The 21789-nt window shown below is 37.8% G+C and overlaps 1 protein-coding gene across 2 annotated transcripts in view; it reads right to left on the reverse strand.

Moving 5' to 3' along the window:
- Nucleotides 1–18658, reverse strand: part of NR1H4 (nuclear receptor subfamily 1 group H member 4) — a 36017-nt gene extending 17359 nt beyond the window's left edge. For both annotated transcript variants that reach the window (XM_058805574.1, XM_058805573.1), the window contains exons 1-3: nucleotides 18543–18658; nucleotides 13187–13326; nucleotides 4904–5266 (exon numbers count right to left, since the gene is read on the reverse strand). In XM_058805574.1, the coding sequence (XP_058661557.1) occupies nucleotides 4904–5266; nucleotides 13187–13271 (448 nt within the window). In that variant the 5' untranslated portion in view covers nucleotides 13272–13326; nucleotides 18543–18658. The remainder of the gene's footprint in view (nucleotides 1–4903; nucleotides 5267–13186; nucleotides 13327–18542) is intronic.
- Between the last annotated feature and the right edge of the window lie 3131 nt (nucleotides 18659–21789).

Raw genomic sequence — 21789 nt, forward strand, 5'->3', positions numbered from 1 at the left:
ATAGCCAGGGCAAAAGAATGCTAGTCTGTTAAGTCTCTTGAGGTGCAGAATGTGCAGAATGTACAGAATGTGCAGAAAGAGAGATGAGTAATTCTTCACCCTTCCCCCTGCTCCTGGGAGCAACAGAAGCTCCACACACTGCTCTGCTCACCCACCCCCGAGTTTAATAGGGAAGCTGCAGTCTATCTGCCTATTGTACATGTGGCCTCTGCCCCTGTTTGCAAGATCCTCCAGCCTTATTCACTAAGTATTGTCCACTTGATGAGTTAAGTAGTCACCTAATTTCACCTGCACAGGTAGTTCTACTGGTATTGTCACTGTATTCACTCAAAAATTGCACAGTTATAGCTGCAAATAGCAACTGATACAAAAAATTGAGAGGACCCTTCCTAAGTCTGTCCAAATCTCCTATTTGGTTGCTGCCCATCTGTGAGAGCGGCACCGCGGGCAAAACATCGGGCAGACAAGATAATAAATGTGAATAAATAAGGGTCATCACAAAGCAACAGAATCTTTGCTGTCAAATTTTCCTGAATTTTTAGTGTTAGTCACTGTCCCAATATAATCATCTAACATTGCCCTTCACGTGGCAGAAACTATTTAGCACCAGCTACAGTGGGAATCAGTTTTCGTCCCCATGTGAGGGCAGGTTTCTGAAATAAACTCCTGGGAGCTTCTGCTGCCACATCACTGATTTATACTGTACTTCAAACTAGAGCTCTGTGTACATTTATATTAATCAGAGCTATTCAAAAAGCTTTTGCTTTCTTATCACCCTGCCTGGCACAATAAAACTATTGTTTTCCAACCTGACACTCTAATACATTAAAAGAGGGACCAGATAAGAGCCAGTCTCCCATAATCAAATCACAGAGCACATTCAGTTGTGAATCTAAAGAATTGTCTGTGTGTTTGAAGAATTGTGCATAGTCAGATGACAATTTCCCAAATTTGCCCCATGATTTTATAGTTGCCTAATCTCTTCCATGCACTGGTGTGTAGCAACCAGTAAAACAATTCCACTACCTGGTCACAAAAAATCTGGCATTTCTCTGAATTTTCAGTAATTCCTGCTTGAAATCTCTTCCATGCTGTGTGTTTTATTGGCTGCTCTTCAAACAAATACAGTTGACTGGCATCGGTCTCTTTTGAAATGCAGATTACTTAGAGCCTCCAGAAGCCCCAGGCATTATTTTTATTCATCACTCACATGGTTTTAATACATTACCATTTACTGGTCAGGGAAGGAAAAAAAGTCTGGATTTAAGCTGTAAGTTCTCACTGTCAGTTAAAGGCAACTGCATCTGCTTTATAAAATTCATTGTTTTATTTGCAAATTTAAAATTGTATTGTTTATGATACATTAATTAGAAGTAAATGCTGAAAAGCTCTGCACAAATATTTATAACATTCTAAGACTGATTGATGACTTTATCACTTAACCTATTCACAAGGTGTGCATTTACTTCATGATGGAAGAAAGAAAAAAATTGATAAATAATTTTTTAAAGAAATACAAGAAAGAAAAAGGCAAAAATATGGATGCAAAAGCTAGGAACCAACAATATTCAAGCAGTCTAATACTTTCTCTTGAAAAGAAAGGTGAAATTATCTGCAATGAAGAGCAAAATAATTTTTTTCTTTTTGAACAGACTTCTTCATACCTAACTTGGAAATTAACTTTTGGTATGAATGAAATTTCTGTATATATTTTTCACTACTAATTCAAAATGAATTTACATTGCCAGAAATGTGACTTTCTATAACAGGGGGAGTTTTACCAAAATTTAAAGATAAATTCTGAAACAACATATGTTAAACTAACAAAGGGTTAGCAATCCCAAAAGCTGAAGGTTTTTCTGGCACAGTCTAATTTTTATCTGATCTTGCCAAATTACAAAAAGCTCATGTTGGCTGGAAATGTTGAATTTGCTTTGTTCTGAGATACTCATGAATATGATTAATTATGGTAGAGCTGCTCCAATGTTACTGATGCTGATTTTTTCTCATGGAAATTATGAAAGTTGAAGGAGGGAAGCTGTAAAAAGATTAGACGAAAGCTTTGGAAATATCTCTGTTTGGCATCCTGAAGGGTTTTAAATTCAAAAGTTTTTGAAATTCAGAGTTGCTAACAAAGCACCTGCTCTGCTCTGTCAGACCATCAAATCATCTTCTGGCGTTCTTTTGCCCCATGCCCCCATGGTGGGTGTTAGTGTAAGGAGAAGATTAAAGAGGGATCCTTTTTGCAAGAAGAATTCTAGTCTGGTGTCAGACACATCAAGCAGCACAGGAGTGGTTGGAATACTGCAAAAACTCCTACTGCAAGCCTGCGTGGAGGGGATGTGTAACTAGCTTTTCATAGAGTCATAGAATGGCTGGGGTTGAAAGGGATCTCAAAGATGAGCACTTTTTGTTTCAACAGAACTCATTCTGTGGCTTAATTAAACAAGCACAGCATTATGCCACACTTGTCCTGTAACACCTATCAATGGCCCTTAAAATCCAGTATAACTGTCCAGGCTGAGGCTGTACTAGAAAGTCTTTGATGTTAGTCTGCAAAGATTGTTTCAGAAATTATCTCCTCAGTGGCAAGTTTAAACACAGCTCCTTGTGCTGTAAATATTATGTAAAATACCAATGAAATAGTTCATACATATTTGTTTATGGATGACAATATATTAAGAAATATATATATATATATACTCCTGCTAATATCTTCAGATGAATATTGTCATAAGGACAATAGATAAGATCCTAATATTGTTTCGCCTGTCCAAGAAAGAAAACCAAAGGGAATGGAAAGTGTTGCTGAATACATTACCCATGAAAGAAATAATAATAAAAACAAATAACATATTCATCACAGAGGATTGAATCCCATAAAAATATGTGCAAAGCTGATTCCTTTGAATAAGAACATCCACTGCCTCAATGGAGCAGAGGTGCTCCAAGGTGAGCACTAGTCCTACAGAAAGGGACCAGCATATTATTTTGGGCACGCATTGAGCATGAATTAGCAGTCTTGTTGCAAAAAGGAGGGATAATCTCATCTGAGGTTCAAGACACAGACACGTGAGGTAGTTATTATACTGCACTGATAAGAGCACAACTGAAGCGCCGAGCCTAATTTTGGTCTCCATGCTTTGAAGGTAATGTATACCCATGTGAAAAACTCCACAGATAACAAGGATGATCAAGAGATCTAGAAAACATGGTATCTGCTTTGCCTTGTCAGACAGAATTACTGTCCTCAGCACATGTCTTTACTGAATCAGCTGGTACTTTAGTCACCTTTAAAATTTATTGTAGAAACAGAATCCATTATCTTTAAGTAATTCAACCTTTACTATGTTTGATCAAGGGTACTATTCTTTGTAATTGATGTTGCAGTCATGAAACAGAACAAAAACATAAAACAGATTATCCCAATAAAGCAGTAAAATTATGATTATATAGAGTGATTCAAACTGAATCAGTAGGGAAGAGGATGCACTTTTCCTTTCACCATGGGCTTTAGTCTGAATATATACCTGATAGCTTTAACCTCTGTTCCAGAAACATTTTATACAAATTTCAAAGTTTGTAATTTTAAGTCTTTGAAAAGTTTCTCACACATTAAATACTGCAGTTAATAAAGAGGAGGAACAGCTTACCAACATAATTAATTTAACAGTATCATTACTTGGAATTGTCACATCAAAATTGAGTTTAACCAGATTTATAATGACAGCATTAATATTAGTTAATTCACAGTTTTTGACTCTGAGACTATTCACTCAGACAGCAGAAATAAATGAATCTCTTATTTATTGGAATTATTGAAATAAACTGCATGAGCCTTGACTGTATTCATGTTTTGAGTGTTTGACTCTTGTGATCTCTTTTTCCCTCACAAATGATTCTGTGATAGATAAAGCACATATTAGGTCCAGGTCTACTCTCTATAACAGTGAATTCCACATTAAGATATTTTAGTAATTTGGTAGTGACTATGCTTTAGTCTTTATCCATAAAACAGAAATTTTATTGAAATATTTATTCGCGGAACAGGATGAAAAAATGGGGCACTATTTTTCTGGCCATAATGTACCTCAGCCTTGTCACAGGTATATTATACTTCTTCAGGTATGATAGTTGACATAATCTCTTTTCCCTCTCTGCTAAAATATCTGACAATCATGTTTACCATGACAGTAATGATTTTCTACATCACATTTATCCTGATGTAATAATATCTGAATAATATTCTTTTAAGAAGCAAGATGTTTGTCCTACAGATACAACCTTCTCCCTGAAGAAGCTCCCTCCCTACAGATAGGGGCTATCCTGAGAAGAAAGTATAGAACTAGAAATCCTTTAATTTCACAAACCTGAAGACACCCATCCTATCCTTTAGGAGCTGGGGGAAAGAGAGTCCCTGGGAACAGCCTGCAGGTGCAGGCTGACAGCTTTTACTTCCCTTCAATGCACCCTACATGAGGCACTTGGGCTGGTTTTAGCTATTTTCTAGGGCAGCCTAGCACTCAGCTCCCAGGGGCCTCCATGGGCATGTTCCTTCCAGAGGCAGAGAATGGCATGAGCGGCTTCCACAGAGAGCAGAGCCAGGCTGCCAGTGTCCAGAGAAAGCTGTCCTTCAGTTCACCAAAAGCTAGTGGTGCTCAAGAGCTGGAGGCTGGCCTGTCGTGCTGTATAACCATAGGGCAGTGGTAGGAGCCACTGCCAGTCTGCCTTGGGGGAAATGCAGAACAGGGTACACAGGCTCCAAGTGCAAATCTCTAGTATGTTTAATGATTTGGACAAAATTAACAAGAAAAGTAAAAAAAGCCCACAGAACCACAACAAAAAAAAACCAAATCCAAAAAACCTGAGTAGCTGCTGTGCCCATTAGCTGATTTCACCCTACCTTTGCATCCTTCACAAGTCAGGGCGTTGTAGTGATACCCAGAGGCTTTGTCACCGCAGACCACACAGAGCTCTTCTCCTTTCACTCTTCCCGTGGAGTGACCCAGTCTGGGCTTTTTGGCTGCAGGGATGTCCATTATCTCTGTCTCCCTTGTGAAAAAGGTCTCTGAGGGTAACCTCCTGAGTTCATACATCTCAGGGGAGTACCATTCCTCATGCTGTGGAGGGTAGAAGCCTAGGTTGGAGTAATAAGATGGCGATGAGATCTGAGGCTGAACTTGAGGAAATGGCACATTGTTGTACTGTGCATAAGGTGACACATCTGCCTCTTGCACTGGAGAACTCATTGGTTCTGAAAGGACACCTGGAAAATAATAATGCAAAACCAACTTCTATTACTACCATGAAATTTTAGTTATCAGAGAAGTTTCCGCTTCCAGACATCTATCTCAAAAACCAGGCACAAAGATTGCGTTATCTAAACTCAGATTTGCTACACAAATACACTGCAAGAAATTTTAAAAATAATTTATTCATTCTCAAACACTCCTTTATAATTGATGGAAATGTCCAGCACTTGCAGTTACATTAAAAATCTTGAAAAATATTGTGCAGGTAACCATATAACTGTTCAGTTTATTAGAAAGAGCAGCCCCACCCCAGAGAAGTTAACAACCCAAATTAGGCCTAAAAGAAGAATGGAAGAAATCCAAACAAATGGCAAAACCCCCATGATATTGGTGAAGGCTAAATCAAGACTCGAACATCATGCTAATTTGTATTAATTCTGAATGAATACATCATGACAGACAAAAACTTCACTAGGGAAAAATGACAAGGGTGAGGCTTAATTAGAAGACTGAAAACATGAAATAAGCCTTCAAGAAGAGCCTGAAATAGGAAGGTGAGGTTACCAGGAAAGAACAAGAAAGATATTGCTAATGTAAGTGATGAAATGCAACCTTCTCACCATCCAGCCTCTGCAGCCTGGTGCCCAGCCCCTGTGCCATTCAGTGCAGCTGTGAGGCTCTCATGGGAAGCACCTCTGTAAGCCAGCATCAGTCACCCCTGAGCCAGCAACAGAGCTGGCAGTGGCACAAGGGGTGGCAACCTTTCCTGTCGGGATCAACACGGTCTCTGGAGGTTATCTTGACCTTGCTCATCAAATAGCATATTTTAAATTGCAGACAACTGAACCCTCTTTTCTTTTCTGTACTCCAAGCACAGCAACATCTAGCAGTCCCTGGATGGTGTAGGTAAAATCCAGTCCACATCAAACAACTGAAAAGCGGAATTTAAAAGTTATTTGCGAACTATTTCTTATTTTATGTTGGAGAGGGCCATATCTCGCGATTTTGTGAAAACTCTGACTCAATTCCTTCAATAGTTCCAAGAAGAGAGTCTGAGAAAAAGAGTGCCTATTTCCAGGAAGATGATCAGTCCAGTCTTATTTGAATCAACAGCAGTATTTACAGGAAAATCATAGATTAATGCTCATTGGTGAGCATCACTTAATAATACTTCAGAAGAACTCCAATTTTTGCTGACATAAAATTGGTCATGGACAAGTGTCCCTTTCTTGTGAGGAATCAAAAACAATGAAGAAATGCCAACAGTTAAGAACAGGGAACATCTGTAATGACAAAAATAATTAAACTCTATTGTGGGGGGATCCTTCCCTCTCCTTTGTCTCACTTCAGTTAATGCCAGGAACTGACCTTTTAATTACACTGGCTTTTTCACTTTCAAGGTCTCACACTCTTGCTCTGCAGCTTTCTGCCCTTCCTATTTTACCATGCTGCAGAAGCCATGCAAATGTTTTGGGTTTTTGTGGCTTCTCTATTATTGCCCACAGCACATCTTTGCCAGTAACAAGTGTTGAGGTCCCAGTTCCAGAATAAGCAGCGAGAGGTATGTCTGCAAAAAGGTGACACAAAACCAAATGAGAATAATGGTGCCCTTTATTACCAGCAATTAGCTTAATTATGGTTGCTTTTTGTGGCTCTGGAAGAGGCCAGGGCACCAAGTGCTGCAGTGGCAGAAGCAGAGTAGCAGAAGGCACTCCCTGAATCCAAGGTTATGCCATTTAAACAGAGTATAGACACACAGAGGGCATCTGGGGACTCTATGAAAGAGCCTGGAAGTGACATTACAGCTTCATGCATCAGATGCAGACTGTCACTGATACCTGCCAGCCACAGCAGTGATGAAACAAGTAAAGGGTGAGGACAGCAAAGATTTCATGTCCAGTATAGGTTTAACGAGTGGTATTTTAGCTGTATTTACCACTTGTGGAGACTGCTGCTCACAAAGACTGGTCAAGGTACCTCAGGTACCTTGATGATGGTAAATATGGGGTTAATTGTGGGATACACAATCATTCAGTCTCTCTTTGGAAAGGAATCTGTTCACTGTGGAAACCTAAGTTTTCATTTGCTCATTGTTAATTAGTTGAGTTTGCTAAAAGAAAGTGGGACAATCCCAAAATTAAAAGGAAAAGACTTGATTTTTAGCTTTCTGCCATACACAGGAAACTCCACAAAAAGCTGTATACCAGCCTCTTGAACTGCTTGGGCCTCTGAAAGAGCAAAAAGAGAAGACGACATTCTTTCCACAGAAAAAAATATCAGGGCTTGTTGAAAAACTCAGAGCTACTAAAGGACTGCAGCACATCCTGAGACAATACTGGGGGTTTATTTAAACAACTGTAGAGCCATTTGGGTTACAAGTGTGTTTAGAAAAATCTTCCCAATCATTAATTCTACTCTGCTTCCAGAGGAAACAAACAACAAAAAAAGAATCTTAATTAAGTTTAAAAAAGGAAAAAAAGACAAACAGCCCATATCACCTCCTTTTTCCTTCCATCAGACACATCAAACAATTTAGCTGAACTGAGTCCATGCTCAGAGCAATGGAAGGGAAAAGGAAAACCAGACAGTTTTGAGAGACACTGAGAGAACATGGCCTTGTTTTATGTAAAAGAGCTTAAGCTTTGGGAAGTGCTCAAAGACCAGTATAATTTTTGAAGATAATTAGGTTGCAACTATGTAGGTTTTCCCAGTTTAACTTCAAGTTTTGAGGGGTTTTGTTTGGTTTTGATTTGGTTTGTTTTAAGTGGACCTGAGCATGATGTACCTGTAAACCTGTACATGAGAATCTGGACTAAATAATTTCTTATCACAGAAGAAAACTAATCTTATCTTACCAAGCAGAACGTACATAAGCTTTTCTCCAGATATATGTATTAATAAAGGTCTGGCATGGACTGCTGTCATGCAACTAAAGCACGAGCAGCCCAGTAAAACCATTGCAGTGGCAGCAGCATAAGCAGTGAAAGTGAAATCAGAAATGAGCTCATTGGACTACACCGACATTTTGTTTGTGTGATCTTAAATACTTTGAACCACTTATTTCTTTTTCCTTTTGGAGGGATACCGTCCAGATTTTTAAGGAAAGACTATTTAAGCACACACAAATGTTAAGTTTATTACATCTGTATATTTTTTCAATTTGAAGATCTTATATTTTGTAAATAAGTATTTTTCAATTAAAACCTTTTACAAAAATATTGACAGCTTACTAAAAACAAAGTGAAACCTTCACATGTGTATGATCATTGTTTTACAAATATTTTTTCTACTTGCAACTGAAACTTATTAGAGAGTTTTGCTACTTTAAATTTTACACAGAATACTTTACAAGAAGCTTCAAAAAATATTTGACTTGTAGAAATATTCCTTGCAGGAATAAAGAAACTGTTTTCAGTTTGCAGAATGATACTGAGATTTTGGGCAAGCTAAATATGATTTTATGCAGAATATAACAGAAATTACAATGAGATCACATTTTAATGTAAAATTTATTGTTCCACTAATATAAAGTTCAACAAAGAGAACTAAATTTTAAGAAGGTTTAAAATATAAACGCCTGGCTCTCCTTCATTATTCATGAAGGAACATAATAAAATAACAATATCCAGAATTAGGTAATTTGGAAACCATGGCATAGCCATTATCAAAATCCTGGTTTAATTCCAAACAAATTATTTGTGCATCTTTTAAGGATCACTTGGTGTAAAAAGTCTACTAGCATCCTACAATTTCTAGGAAGAGTGCAAGAATAGATAACAAAAATATCCAAGGGAGAATATGGCAATATCCTACCTCAGGCTGTGTTCAGTCTGTCCATTTCTTGATGAAAGACACTCTCCTTAAGGTGCCACAGTCCTTCTCTCCCTCTCTTTTCCCCTTTTCACCTCCTAAAGTCTACATGTACATAAAACTTCTTAATTCTGCTTTGTCTGTGTCCTGTTCACTGTGAGAACTTTCTTTAAGATTAGAAAGGAGTGACACAGACCAGGGGTTGTATAGTTTACTAATTAACTTCATTACAAGCAACTTGTTTGTAGATGCCGGAAACAATGTCTGCTCCCAGTGTGGATTTACCTGGATACAATTTGGCTACCAGTTTGAGGGGATGGCTCCAAGTAGCCTAGCCATTGTATTTTTGTACCTATTGGGGTTTTGTAACAAACAAATTTTCTATCAATCAATATTTGGTAAGGGCACGTGGTTCTGTACAGTAGATTAACCACCCCAGTATCACAGGAAGCAGGTTTTTTAAGTGGAGAAATGTTGCATTCTCAAAAAAAGGCCAAAGTGCTCAGACCGTACTGGACACACCTGTATGACAAGACAGAATGGTTTGGGCTGGAAGGGACCTTAAAGATCACCTAGTTCCAAACCCTGAAATAGAAAGGGATACCTTCCTCATAAGTAGGTTGCTGAAAGCCACATCCAATCTGTCCTTCTCATTAATTTTTTTACCCACATTGCCACTCTGTTTGGTTTGGTTCTCTTAATAATTATTATGCATCCAATGTTTTCTGTTTTAATTTGTGCTGGTTTGTTTCTTTTTGATTTGGGGGTCAGTTATGAGCCTAATTATCTTCTCTGCAGGGATGAAGCCAGATGTTGCATCAACTGCCAGGTGGTGCCAAAGACAAGAAGTTATTTAATATATCTTATGATGTTGAAGCTGTTTAATCAGTTTGGACACTTGACCCTAACAACTTTTTCATTACTCTTATTTATTTAAAAAATACACACACAAAAAAGACCAAATAAAACAAAACAAAACAAGCAAACAAACAAACAAAAAACAAAAAACCCCCACAAAATTAACCAAAACCCCCCAACAAAAGAACAACTAAAAAACCCCAAATAACCACAAATCAAACCAAACCAAACTAAGCCAAGAAAAAAAGCAGAAAAAAATTTGCAGATTTACCTAAAAGGAGTCAGTCTTTTAAGCTACTCTTTGGCACTGTTCTGTGTCTACAACAATTTTCAATTATATTTGTTGTTCTTTTATTGAGAAGTTTAGATATATTGGTTTTTTTCCCCCCTTTGTTACATGATACTTTTTTTCTTATTTTTCCTCATCCTTTTCCAAACAGCTTTTAAGAGTGTTCATTCCCCCCAAAACCTTCTTTCCCAGCTAGAGACATCTACAGTGAGGCTGGCATTTCTTGTTTTGTTATATTTTAACATCACATTACAAGAAAACATTTTCAGGCCATCAAGAATAATTGAAATACTTGAAAATACTTGAAATAGGTGTTCATTCAAACTAAGAATTTTATTTTCTTTTCAGTTTCTTAGAAATAATTCAGTTTCTGATATCCGAAGTTTCACACTTAGTATCCTGCATACCAGCAACTTGTATATGAGGTGCTTTCACAGAAAATAAAATGGAGCTAACTACTTATCATAGAAATGACAGCTTGAGTTACATACTGTATATATTTCAGGTGACACAAATATATAACTTTTCTGAGTAGAGAGTTAGAAAAAAAGCAATTTTGCAAGAAGACAAGGTTGAAGGGAAGGACCCTGAATTTAACTAGGTTAAAGATCCTTCCTCATTTGCACTTTGAGGCCTTTTCCCCAGGGACTCATAACTGCAGAAGTGAAAAACTATGGTTAAAACACACTATCTCCAAAGACATCCAGAGATACTTTACCTTAGACATATACTCTTAAAACGGCAACATACAATTTTCATCTACTGAAAGGTAGAAACCTTTTTTCTGAAACCTGCTGCATCTACAAGTCCTGAGGCTAGGGATGTAGAAGTGCCCTGGAATTACCATGAGGCTCAAAGCACAAGCAGCTCAGAACTGACAACATTTCTTTTTGAAAGACGTGAACCTGGAGTTAATGTTTGGAGTAGCAATTAGATTTGCTTCTGAAGGTTTAAGAACACTCTCCCCATTGACTGAATAAAGCAGAGTGAAAACAAAATGTATTTCCAAGGTTTTTTTACAGAATGAGAGTGTGCATCTTTGAATAAAGGAGACAGACTGTGTAAAGGGTAATGTCTGTAAGCCAGCAATTTTTAACTTGTGAGCTGAAATGTATGAGAAGACCTAAAAGAAACATGCATTATAAGGACTATCTAAAAGAAAAACTTTCTTCCTGTTTTATGGGGTTTATAAGTCACTTCCTGCCAAAATGGAATGACAAAAATTGCAAATAATTTACAAAGATAAAGAATTGAGAGACAAAGCCATTTCCTACAAGTGTTTTGTGGGGATGGAGTCATATTTTCACAATGAGTAACTTTCTCTGTGCACTCAGTTGCATATTATTTCTCATAGGCTTTTTTCCAGCTATAAAAGCAAAAAAGACACCATATTAGAGTGTCACCCCACAAAAGAAAAGTCAGCTTAAGTGAAACACAGCAGGAGTCCTAAGTTTTCTTCCTACTAAGACCCCTGATTCAACTCCTTAATACATTATTTCTTTATGTTACAGAAATGTCAGTTTGAATTAAATCTCCATTGTGCTAAGCTCTGAACAACTCTAATGAGAGACACAATGCCTCTTCTGAAAGCTTCACAATTTGTAAGTAAGATTACCCTGTAAGGAAGGAAAGTATTTTACATTAACATTCTTCCTTGTATTTTTAAGCAACCTTATATATACTCCTTTAATTAATGAAATAATTAATGAAAAAGTAGATATTGGGGAGGAATGTCTTAATAAAAATCTGAAGTAGCTCAGTATGCAGGAGTTTTGAAAGATCACTGGATATAAAATTTGACACCCTAAAATTTGAACATCATTCTCCTCTCTGTATATCATGGCCTGACACTGGAATTAAAAGGTAGCAAAGGAGTGTTTCAGCTGTTAGCATATTTTTTTTTCAACAACTCCAAAACATTTCTCCAACCAAACCCCAACACAAAGAGGAATAAAAACTGGTAACACGCAATAATGAAGTGGGTTCTGCCTACCATTAGTGATAATGCTTTAGTTTGGTTGTGTGGAGCCAGGACACTGCAAGTGGTCTGACTTGTAGAGATGGTCCTGACTTCTAGGAGCTCTGCAGCTGGAGTGGCTCTGGGTGCCAGAGCCCTGCCTTCTGGGCCCCAGGCACTACTCTTGTTTCACACAGATGAAACTGGAATGTGTTTGGCTTTTCCAGCACTCAAAAAGGCAGAATTCTGGTCTTATTTGGACTGCAAACTTCTGAAGTGTTGCAGCATTTTGTGGGGGTCTCTGTTGTGTGTGAGGCCCTCAATGTGTCATAGCTTACTCAATGAAGGACCCACTGTCCTGTGAAATGAAAGGCTAAAACAATTTATTATCTTTTTTTTTCTTAGTGGTACATATACCAGAAAACAGCTTATCCATGCTTATAAAATATTGACCAAGGATTTTTCACTTATTAACAAACTCATGCTTAGCCTTGAAAAATTCAGTGAAACGAGCAAGGAGAATCTTCCAGCCTGCTTTATAAATTTTCTTGTGCACTGAAGTTAATAGGATAAGTTTTTAACGGCCGTAATAAGAGAGGGATTTTAATTTAGGTGAAATTACTTTTATAAATTTGCATAATATGGCAATGCAAATACATTGCACTATAATTTCGTTACAAATTAACTGGAAATATATCTGCTCAGCTTGATTTAAGTGACTCACATGAAGGAAACATCCAGCCTCCATACAAAGGTCTGTTTTTGCCAAATGATCTCCAGTATCAGGAGTGTCACAAAAACAACCTACAGGTTCTGCTGTGAGCAGTGATGAGAGCAATAACGTGCAGGATTGCATTAACACCACAGATCTATTGTTTGTTATTCCTCTCCTAGGTATTGAAGATTCAAGAAGGTTGGCACATTTCAGCCTAATATCCTCGACTTGAAATTTCAGTCCATTTTCTCCTGGGTTTCTGAGTATAGGACAGCTTGCTATTTCAACCCAGTTTGGTGACTTACCAAACAAATGAGGACCTTCAGCAAGCGGAAATCCATCACCAGAGGCTAGCTGATGATGTCCTATTAAATTCATTTCAGATCCCATTTATTCCTCAGTTCAGGAGGAATATGCTGATTAAACAGGAGGTTGAAAAGAGACCCTGAAAAATATGAAGCAAAAAAGAATATTTAAAACAAGATAAATAACTTTTGTGTACCTAGTGTAAAGCAGAATGCAGGAGGTTGTTTCAATATTTGCTGTAACAAACATTGTCTTGAAATTACAAAACCTAATTCAGCCTTTAAATAAAAAGCTACATCCAGCCTGTTTGGTTTTTTCCTTGCTGTGGCATATTTTTTGCTCTCTTTCTGGTCATTTTAAATTAATAGCAATTCATGCTCGAATTTATTCAAATATTCAGACAGAAGCACTGGCCTGACCTCCTGAGGGCATGCTGCCCAGCCCCCCTACCATGCAATACCAATTGTTTGCATTACTTTTCACCACCCTTTCATCATTTCATTGTTTTCACTTCCTGAAAAAGTGTAAGTTTATGGTTAGATCAGAAGAACACAGATGGGAAACGAGTTTAATTTCTAGGGACCAGCTCTTTATTTTGTCTTCAGTAACTACTGAACAAGATAGACGGGAAAAAGCCACAGAAACACAGAAACAGCAGGAAGCCAAGCCTTGCTCTGATAACCAGGCTTGCCCGCTGGCTCCCTCTGGTCTCAAGCAGCCACACAACCCTCCCCTGGGCAGGCTGGCAGAGCTGTGGAAGGGACTCCCCTGCCCAGCTCACCTGGGCCAACTCCAGATTGCATTTGCGGCAGGACCAGCAGGAGAACAGAGAGCTCCAACAAGGAAATGTCTCACTAAGAGGACGCCAAGAGGATTCTGCACAAAGTTGTCAGCAATCTGTTTTACTTTGTTTTACAGTCTTAATTCTTTATTTGGTTTTATTGCCGTGGGACTGTCCCTGGGACTGCATTTCCACTCACTGAAGGCATTTGAGAGTTTTAGCCCTGTCTGCTTCCCAGTGAGGGCCCAGCATGTTCCTTGAGGAGAAATGAAATCATCTGACAAAAACGTGAATGCTGCAGGAGGCCCCAGTGCTGGGCAGGCTGGGAAGTAGCTTGTGAGAGTGAGTGACAAGCACACTCTGCAATTATATTCAGATTTGTCTGTAAGGATTCATTAAGCTCTTTTTTAACATAAACAGAGGCCCTCTAATTAGACAGATGCATTTTAAATGTCTGCCCAGAGATTATTTAAACAGTTTACTTAGAAATGTCAAAAGCTACTTGTATCACAGACCAGATAGGTTTCTTGAGGCAAATCACATATAAACACAGTCTCAAATCTAGCACAGAAACATAGTTTTGCAACAGCAAAAAAACTCCCTGTATCTTGGATGGGGTTTGGCAACCAGCCCAGCAACCCCACTACGTCCATGTTTAATTCCAACCATTTTATTGCCTTGCTGCCTCATTTTCCAGGGAAGTTATCTGCTGAAATCAAGATGTGGGGCTACTCACATGGCTTTAAGGTCTTAAAATTCCTGACAGACAGATTTCTCATGAAACACCCAGGACAAACCCTTAGGATGGGATTCCTCTTACAGCCCATTAGAAGTGTTCTGTGATGGGAGAAGCTAGTGGCAGTCAGCACGATTATAATGGCCAGCAAGAAAATCATCAAAATGAGGTATTTTCAGAGGGCTAATGAATATTTTTCTGTGTTGAAGACCACAGAAGAGAGACCATCAGCACCCTTTCCTCATGTCCCAGCTCTTTAATATCTTCCTTCCAGCCCATGGGAGTGCAGCCCTTAGAGTTCCTTGCAGGACCAGCTCTCCTTACAGCCAGACATGAAGACTGCTCCACCACGGACACTACTGCTTCTCATGTCTCCTCATCAGCCCCTGTTTGAGGGCCTAACACTGCAACACCTAACATCAGCACTGGGATTGTGAATTCCTCTCTCTTAATACAGAGCCTAGAATTTATCTTCTTGGGGAATGTTGGAAGGTATATAAAAATACTTTAAATACAGTCCCAGGAAGACATCTATTTAAAGATATTTACTGCCAGTATATCCTCAGACTTTCAATGCATAGATTCTTAGCTTGTAAGTTTTATATTCTGCATCCTGCTAGTTTGTGCTGCAAATAAGAAGAAAGAGGGCAAGCTATGTTTCTAAAGGCTTATAGAAAGCCTTTAGAAACTTTCTAAAGGTCTATGTTTTTATAGTCTCTTTGATATGTCTATAAAATTCTTTCTCGTTTCTTTGAGGACGTTCCATTTTTAACATGTCATTGTATAATGACCTCTTTAACCTCAAGATAGACTCCTTAAAATCTATTATTCTTTGCACACACACACAAAAAGACCCAAACCTCATGTTATTAATACTGCCTTTTTGATAGTAAGAATCTTGAGAACATATTTTTAATAATCTGCACTATTGTACGACATTACAAGTTTTGTAACTCTATGCCTTCTGCCACATATATTTTTGTCTGGATTGATTCAGTTCAAGCCAAATTTTCATGATGATTTTACAATTCCCCATTCATTATAATACTTCATTGTCTTTAATATATCTAGCTGATGTTGACAATTTACTAGATTTCATGGAAGAGATTACTCCTATCTTCTTGGGGTTTCTGCAAGCCACAAGATCACCATAAAAAATACCAGAAATATATTTTCCAATGCATCTAGCTTTGGTAAAAGATTTCACTGAACACCAAATTCTTCATTAAATACTGATTGATATTTGGGTTTGATTTTGTCCTGAGTCCAGCCTGGTTTGAGCTATCTAGCCCACATTAGATGTACCCATATAATTAATTTCACATGTATTTAAAAGCAGCAGGTGCTGATTTCCAGCTCTAAGACCTACACTAGGTACACAGTACAGAGCATTGAAGCTACACTTACTCCATAACTGTTCAGTTCTGGGAAATAATGTAGGTCACTGTATTGGATTGATACTCCATCCTGAGGTCTAACAACAAAAACAAAGAGCATCTGACATGTAAAAGCTGAAATAAAGGCAATGGTAGCACAGGAAATCAATATGCTCTCCAAAATAAGAGCCCTTCAAGAGAAAAGAAAAGGTATGCGATAAATTAAAAAGATTCTTTTTTCCAAATATTTTTAGTTAACTTTTTAAATAAACCCATTTACTCTACCACTTTTGGAGATTATTTCATAGGCTAAAATATAAAGCAAAGGAAAACAGAGATCAGTATGTATAAAGTAAAATATGTGCACAACTGCTTGAGATTATTGTCTTCAAATGCATGTTAGAAGCTCAGAATTGCATAAAATTTTGTTACATGTAACCTTTAACATACTTCAGAACAATCCATGTGTGTTTACATGTTCTATGTTTAACTAAGAAAATTTACTAGTATATTATTATATATGGGACTTGTTTTTCCACTGTATGGGTGTATATACATATTTATTCAGATTTCTAATGGGATACATGTTCATTGAGGTATACCAATATGTATGTAGAGACAATGGGGCTTACCATTGAACTCTAGGTTTCAGATGTATTGTGGGCTCTTATCTGTGCACTACCCTGACCTTGCTATGGTCAATAGTAAAGCTTTCCCTGGCTTCTGTGTCAGCAAAGCCAGGTCTCTCACTGAAATAATTAAAGTTGAATCAACTGGCTTCACTGAAAACGAAAGCATAATGGCCCCACACTTTCAAGTAAATGTAAAAATACGTTTGATCATCAGAAAAGATCCATGACAGCTCTAATTGTGGTTTACTTTCAAAAGAACAGTTGAATCTAATTCAATTACTCAGCAAAGGAAGATGTATCAAAGCACATGCAAAATCTTTCACGAATATTAGTGAAGTACATTTCCTTCCATCTGTCCCATAATATTTTCCTATTCTTCACACATCTGACTGCCTATTGCTCAAAGAGAAATTTCAGTAACATCATTAATCTATGGCCCAATCCAAACATTGTTAACATCAATGGGAAGATGGATTCCCATCTCATTCACAGGCTTTTGATGTGGCCTCATGGCCTTTCTGTAGAATATTTAATGCAGTGCCTCAGTTATTTGAGAAGCTATTTTATTTGCTTACCTGTTTGTTTTAAACTGTATCAAAGGGACCTGACAACATTAGGAAGATTCATGCTCTCTATTTCCAGCCTGCTGCTCTCAGGTCATTTTGGCAAGCACAGCACTACAGGCAACTACACAGCAACTCTTGCAAAACGCGAGCAACCATACCCGCAAGTTTGAGGAGCAGAGGCAGGACGAGCGTTATTGGGCTTATTTGAAATTTTCTCTTGCATTTCTTAATATGGAGTTTGAAATCAGAGCAGGAAAGAGACACAGGACGCAGAAAAAAAATAATAGAATATTCCTACTTCTTAATTCTGAAGCAAAGGCAGGTATCCGAGTCCCAAGTAGAACTGAAAACTCTATGAGAAGTATCAATGACATTTCTGTAAGCAAGTAAGTGATTTCAAAGAGTGGAGCCAGCTTCTGACTGCCTGAGATTACCTCCTAAACACCATTTCTGTGTTTCTTGCTTTCTCAAGCATGTTTTTCATGCCTCACCTGAAAAATCTGCAAGCCCTCCACTTCTGACTTGTTTATGGACTGCTATTTAGACTAGTGCCATTCCAATAAAATTCCCAATATTTAGGTTCCCTGTAACGCAAGCAATAGCAATAAAAATAACATTTTCAGAAGTGAAATGTGTTCTGCCACAGTTATAGTTTCCTGAAGATAAATGAGTAGCAGAAACACTCAGAGTAGAATTACATTTTCTTAAAAACTAGCAATGGATTCAAATCACTTGAAATTTGAAGCCCTTTTTTACTTTTCCTAGTTATGTGAAATATGTGCTAAAATCTTCAACTTTGGAAGATGCACTTGAAATATGTGACACAGAACTGTCAAAGAAAATTATGTATGAAACAAATAATTTTCCCTTTCTGGATTTTTCTCTGTTCTCCCATTAATCACATTGAAAATATTTCCTGTTTCTAAAAGGAGAAAAAATTTCAAAGCTAATGCACACAATTAACTTGCTGTTGCAAGAAAGTCTCAATATCAAACTTACACCTTCTGTTCCAATGACACACAGAAGCCAGCTTCTAAAGAGAAGTTTCCACATGACCTCCTTTTTCACCTTATTATTTTTCCCAAAGGGAATTCCTACTCTTGAGACAGTTTTTTGGATGAAATGACTTCTTAAATTATTCTTCACTTTAAATTTTGTTTCTGGTCAAAAAATCCATTAACATCTACTAAATAATTCAGGTGATAAAATTACTTTTATACTACGCAACAGCAAGAAGCTATCAGTTTAAGGAATTATTACTTACTGTTCTTTTCTGGAAGACTGCAGATGGCAGGATGTAAGACAGTTCTGCACTCAGTTCAGTATCCTAATGATTCTCACATAGGAACATTTTTGTTTTGTTTTTCTTTCATGTTTAGCAGAAGCCTGTAGTGATAACACAATGAATCAAAGCTTGGGTTTATTGGCTCAGTGCCCTAATGGACAAGGATTACTCATTAACAATTCTTTCTTTGCGAAACTCTCCAAACATGGGCTGTATTAAAATGTTGTGAATTCCAGCTTGAGCATCAGCAGAGATATTTGAGATGCTTATTAATACTCTGATCGAGTGCAGAGGGGAAGTTAACTCAGACACTGGGGTGATAATACCTTGTTGCTAATTATAAAACCTTCCTTGCACATGTACATTTTTATGACATCTTCAGCCTCCTTGTCTTTCACATCCAAAGAGCCCAGATGTTTTTCCAAGACATAAACTTGGGTTTTTAATCTTTATGTTATTTTTTCATACTTTTTATGGAGACTGAGCATTACACTGAGTACTGAAGCAGAATAGGTTATAAATGTCACCATCAGAGGATGCAAGGACATTAAAGTTTAATTCCTGTATCTGCAACAATCTCTAAAAAAATTGCATCATTTTGATTTGGGCTCATCGCATAAAGCTTTAGACAAGAAACTGAGGCCCCTAATTTTAAATCTATCAGACTCATGCATTAGGTGTGCACAGGGGGAAGAAATTGGTACCTGTAGATGGAAAACCACATCCTTGAGTGGGTTGCACTGTATCTGAAAATGCTGATGTGTTGTCTTCGACAGAAAGGGGACCTTGAACTACCACATCCCAATTTACCCTGCAGAGGGAATCAAAGTGAAAACAAATGGATTGAGGCTGTTTTATTTCAACATCCCACCTACACAGGAAGCATAGTAATTCCCTGGTTTGCATTGCTAAACATACCCAATGGGCATGAGTTGATCTGACAGTGGTACTGAGACAAATTTCAGTCAGAGGAGACGACTGACAGCATCACTCATGGTGAGTGAGTTCATGATTGCCACACAGCATTTGATGTCCATCCTTCCCTACATATTTACACTGTCTGAGAAAGATTGAATACACAAAGACAGACTGTGCCTCCTACTTGAGCAAAGAGAGGCATTGGGCAGCAAACACTGCGGGTCCTTTCTCTGAGGTGAGAGCTGCTGGCCCTAAAATTACCAAGAAAAAAATTCCTTCACTTTCCCTCATTTTAAGAGAAAACAATATTACTTTATAAAGGTATATTAATCCTCAAGCTTTTATCAGGGCAACTCAAATTCTCTATAAATTCTTTATACTTCTCATGAAAATATCATTAACAATGAGTCTCTTATGTGTTCTGTCCCTTGCAAATTCACCTGGTAGCCACCCAAACACTCCTGGTCTGACAGATTTCTGAAAAGATCAATGGGAGAATGATGCCATAAGGCTGTCACTGGACAATAACTCCCAAGAGACTACTGTTTCCAGGGATTTATGCCTACAACTTGTTCCAGCAGGCACTGGACACATGATAAATACATTTAAGACTAAGTCTCTCTCAGTTCTCATTTCTGACTCTCTGAACACCATCTTACTCCTGTAAACAATGAGATTTCTCTTTGACAAATTAATATTTAGCAAAATTGACAAAGTACTTTCAAGTAAGAGAATTCTTCCAAAACAACTCTACCCACAGGAGACAGGTGGTCTCGTTAACAAAGCATGCCAACAGCCCATCTGACACTTTTCACTATATGTCCACTCCAGTGGTGCCTAGAAAGCACTTGCCATTTTAATATGCCAAAAAACCCAATTTATTTGGTCATACTGAGGCCAGTGATGCGTTTTGTCCCACACCAGGAAAAAAAGCAGAAGTGGAGGCAAGAAATCCAACAAATCTCATATTATGTGCCATGGAGCTTTCGGTCTCTTGGTAGGTATCAAAGATCTGAAATTTCTTTTTCATCATTCAGCCTCCCCCAGCATTGGTTTGATATAGTTGGTGGCACAGAGCAATTACCTTTTAGAAGTCCATGGAGACTAACTTTCAATAAATGTTCTTTTCCAAAGAGCATTTTCCTCTGTGTGGATATTGTTTATCAAACAGCTAAGAGTTTAGCACAAAGGAAATGGAATTTAATGCCCCTATCCACCAACACATTTGTTGCATTAAAACATTTTCCCTTTCCTTACAATAATAAAGAGGCAAGTGCCAAAGTGGTGCTTTGTCCACTAATCAATATATTCAAGATATTATTGGAAAAAGCAAAGAAATCATCCACATCATCAAAAGAGGAGATGTTGCCTGTAGCAATGGCATGTGGCATTACTGGTTAAAGCCAGGTGTTCATATTTATTGTGGTTCATGTACAAATGAGAATTGAAAAGAAAGGAATTGGAGCAAATTAAATATATCTTCTGTGGTGTTTCAAGAGATTACAAACACAGCATCAAGGGAGAGAATAGAAGGAGGAAATATTCAAACACAGATACTTATAAATGGAATATCTCCTCTAAGATAGCATTGCATTCTAAATTTTTTTAAATTTCAGAATATTATCTGGCATCCTGAAACTTTTCCAGACAATAGTAACATTACTTCTGTAATTGACAAAGAGTATGTGTTCTACACTACATCTATGTCATTAGCAGTTCAAATACATGTTCAGCAACAAAACAAGGGATATAGATAACAGAGCTAGAAATCTGTCTGCCTAGAAAATATCACTTCATAAACTTTACATTCCATGAAACAAAGGGGGTATTTGCCATAGCTCATTTGCTCCTCCTCTTGCTACTCTGTCGTTTCTCCACTGAAATAAATGCCATTCCACACTTTCACTGACAAGGTACCTCATGGAAAGGCAAGACAAATCCTGGCAACAAAGTAGTCTGCCATCAAAAGTGTGGGTGGGAAATATGTAGTACAGAAAGAGACAGAGGGAAAGAAGAAAAAAGTAGGCTGAGTGTTCATCTTCAAGATTTCCTTCTCTCCACATCCAAATGAATGCATCATCACACATTAAAAAGAATATGAAATAATGCACCCACATAACCAGTACCTGCTCCTTTTGCTCAGAATTTTCTTACAGCAGCTGAAAAACTTACTGACTACTCACAGCCAGTTTTCTGGAGCTCCAACAACATTGTACACATGACACCTGTAGAACTGTTCAGGTTGAGGAGGACCTCTAAGGTCATTGAGTCCAACCATTAACCCAGCACCACCAAATCCACCAGTAAA

The sequence above is a fragment of the Ammospiza caudacuta genome, chromosome 5 (assembly GCF_027887145.1).
Source record: "Ammospiza caudacuta isolate bAmmCau1 chromosome 5, bAmmCau1.pri, whole genome shotgun sequence".
NCBI classification, from domain to species: domain Eukaryota; kingdom Metazoa; phylum Chordata; class Aves; order Passeriformes; family Passerellidae; genus Ammospiza; species Ammospiza caudacuta.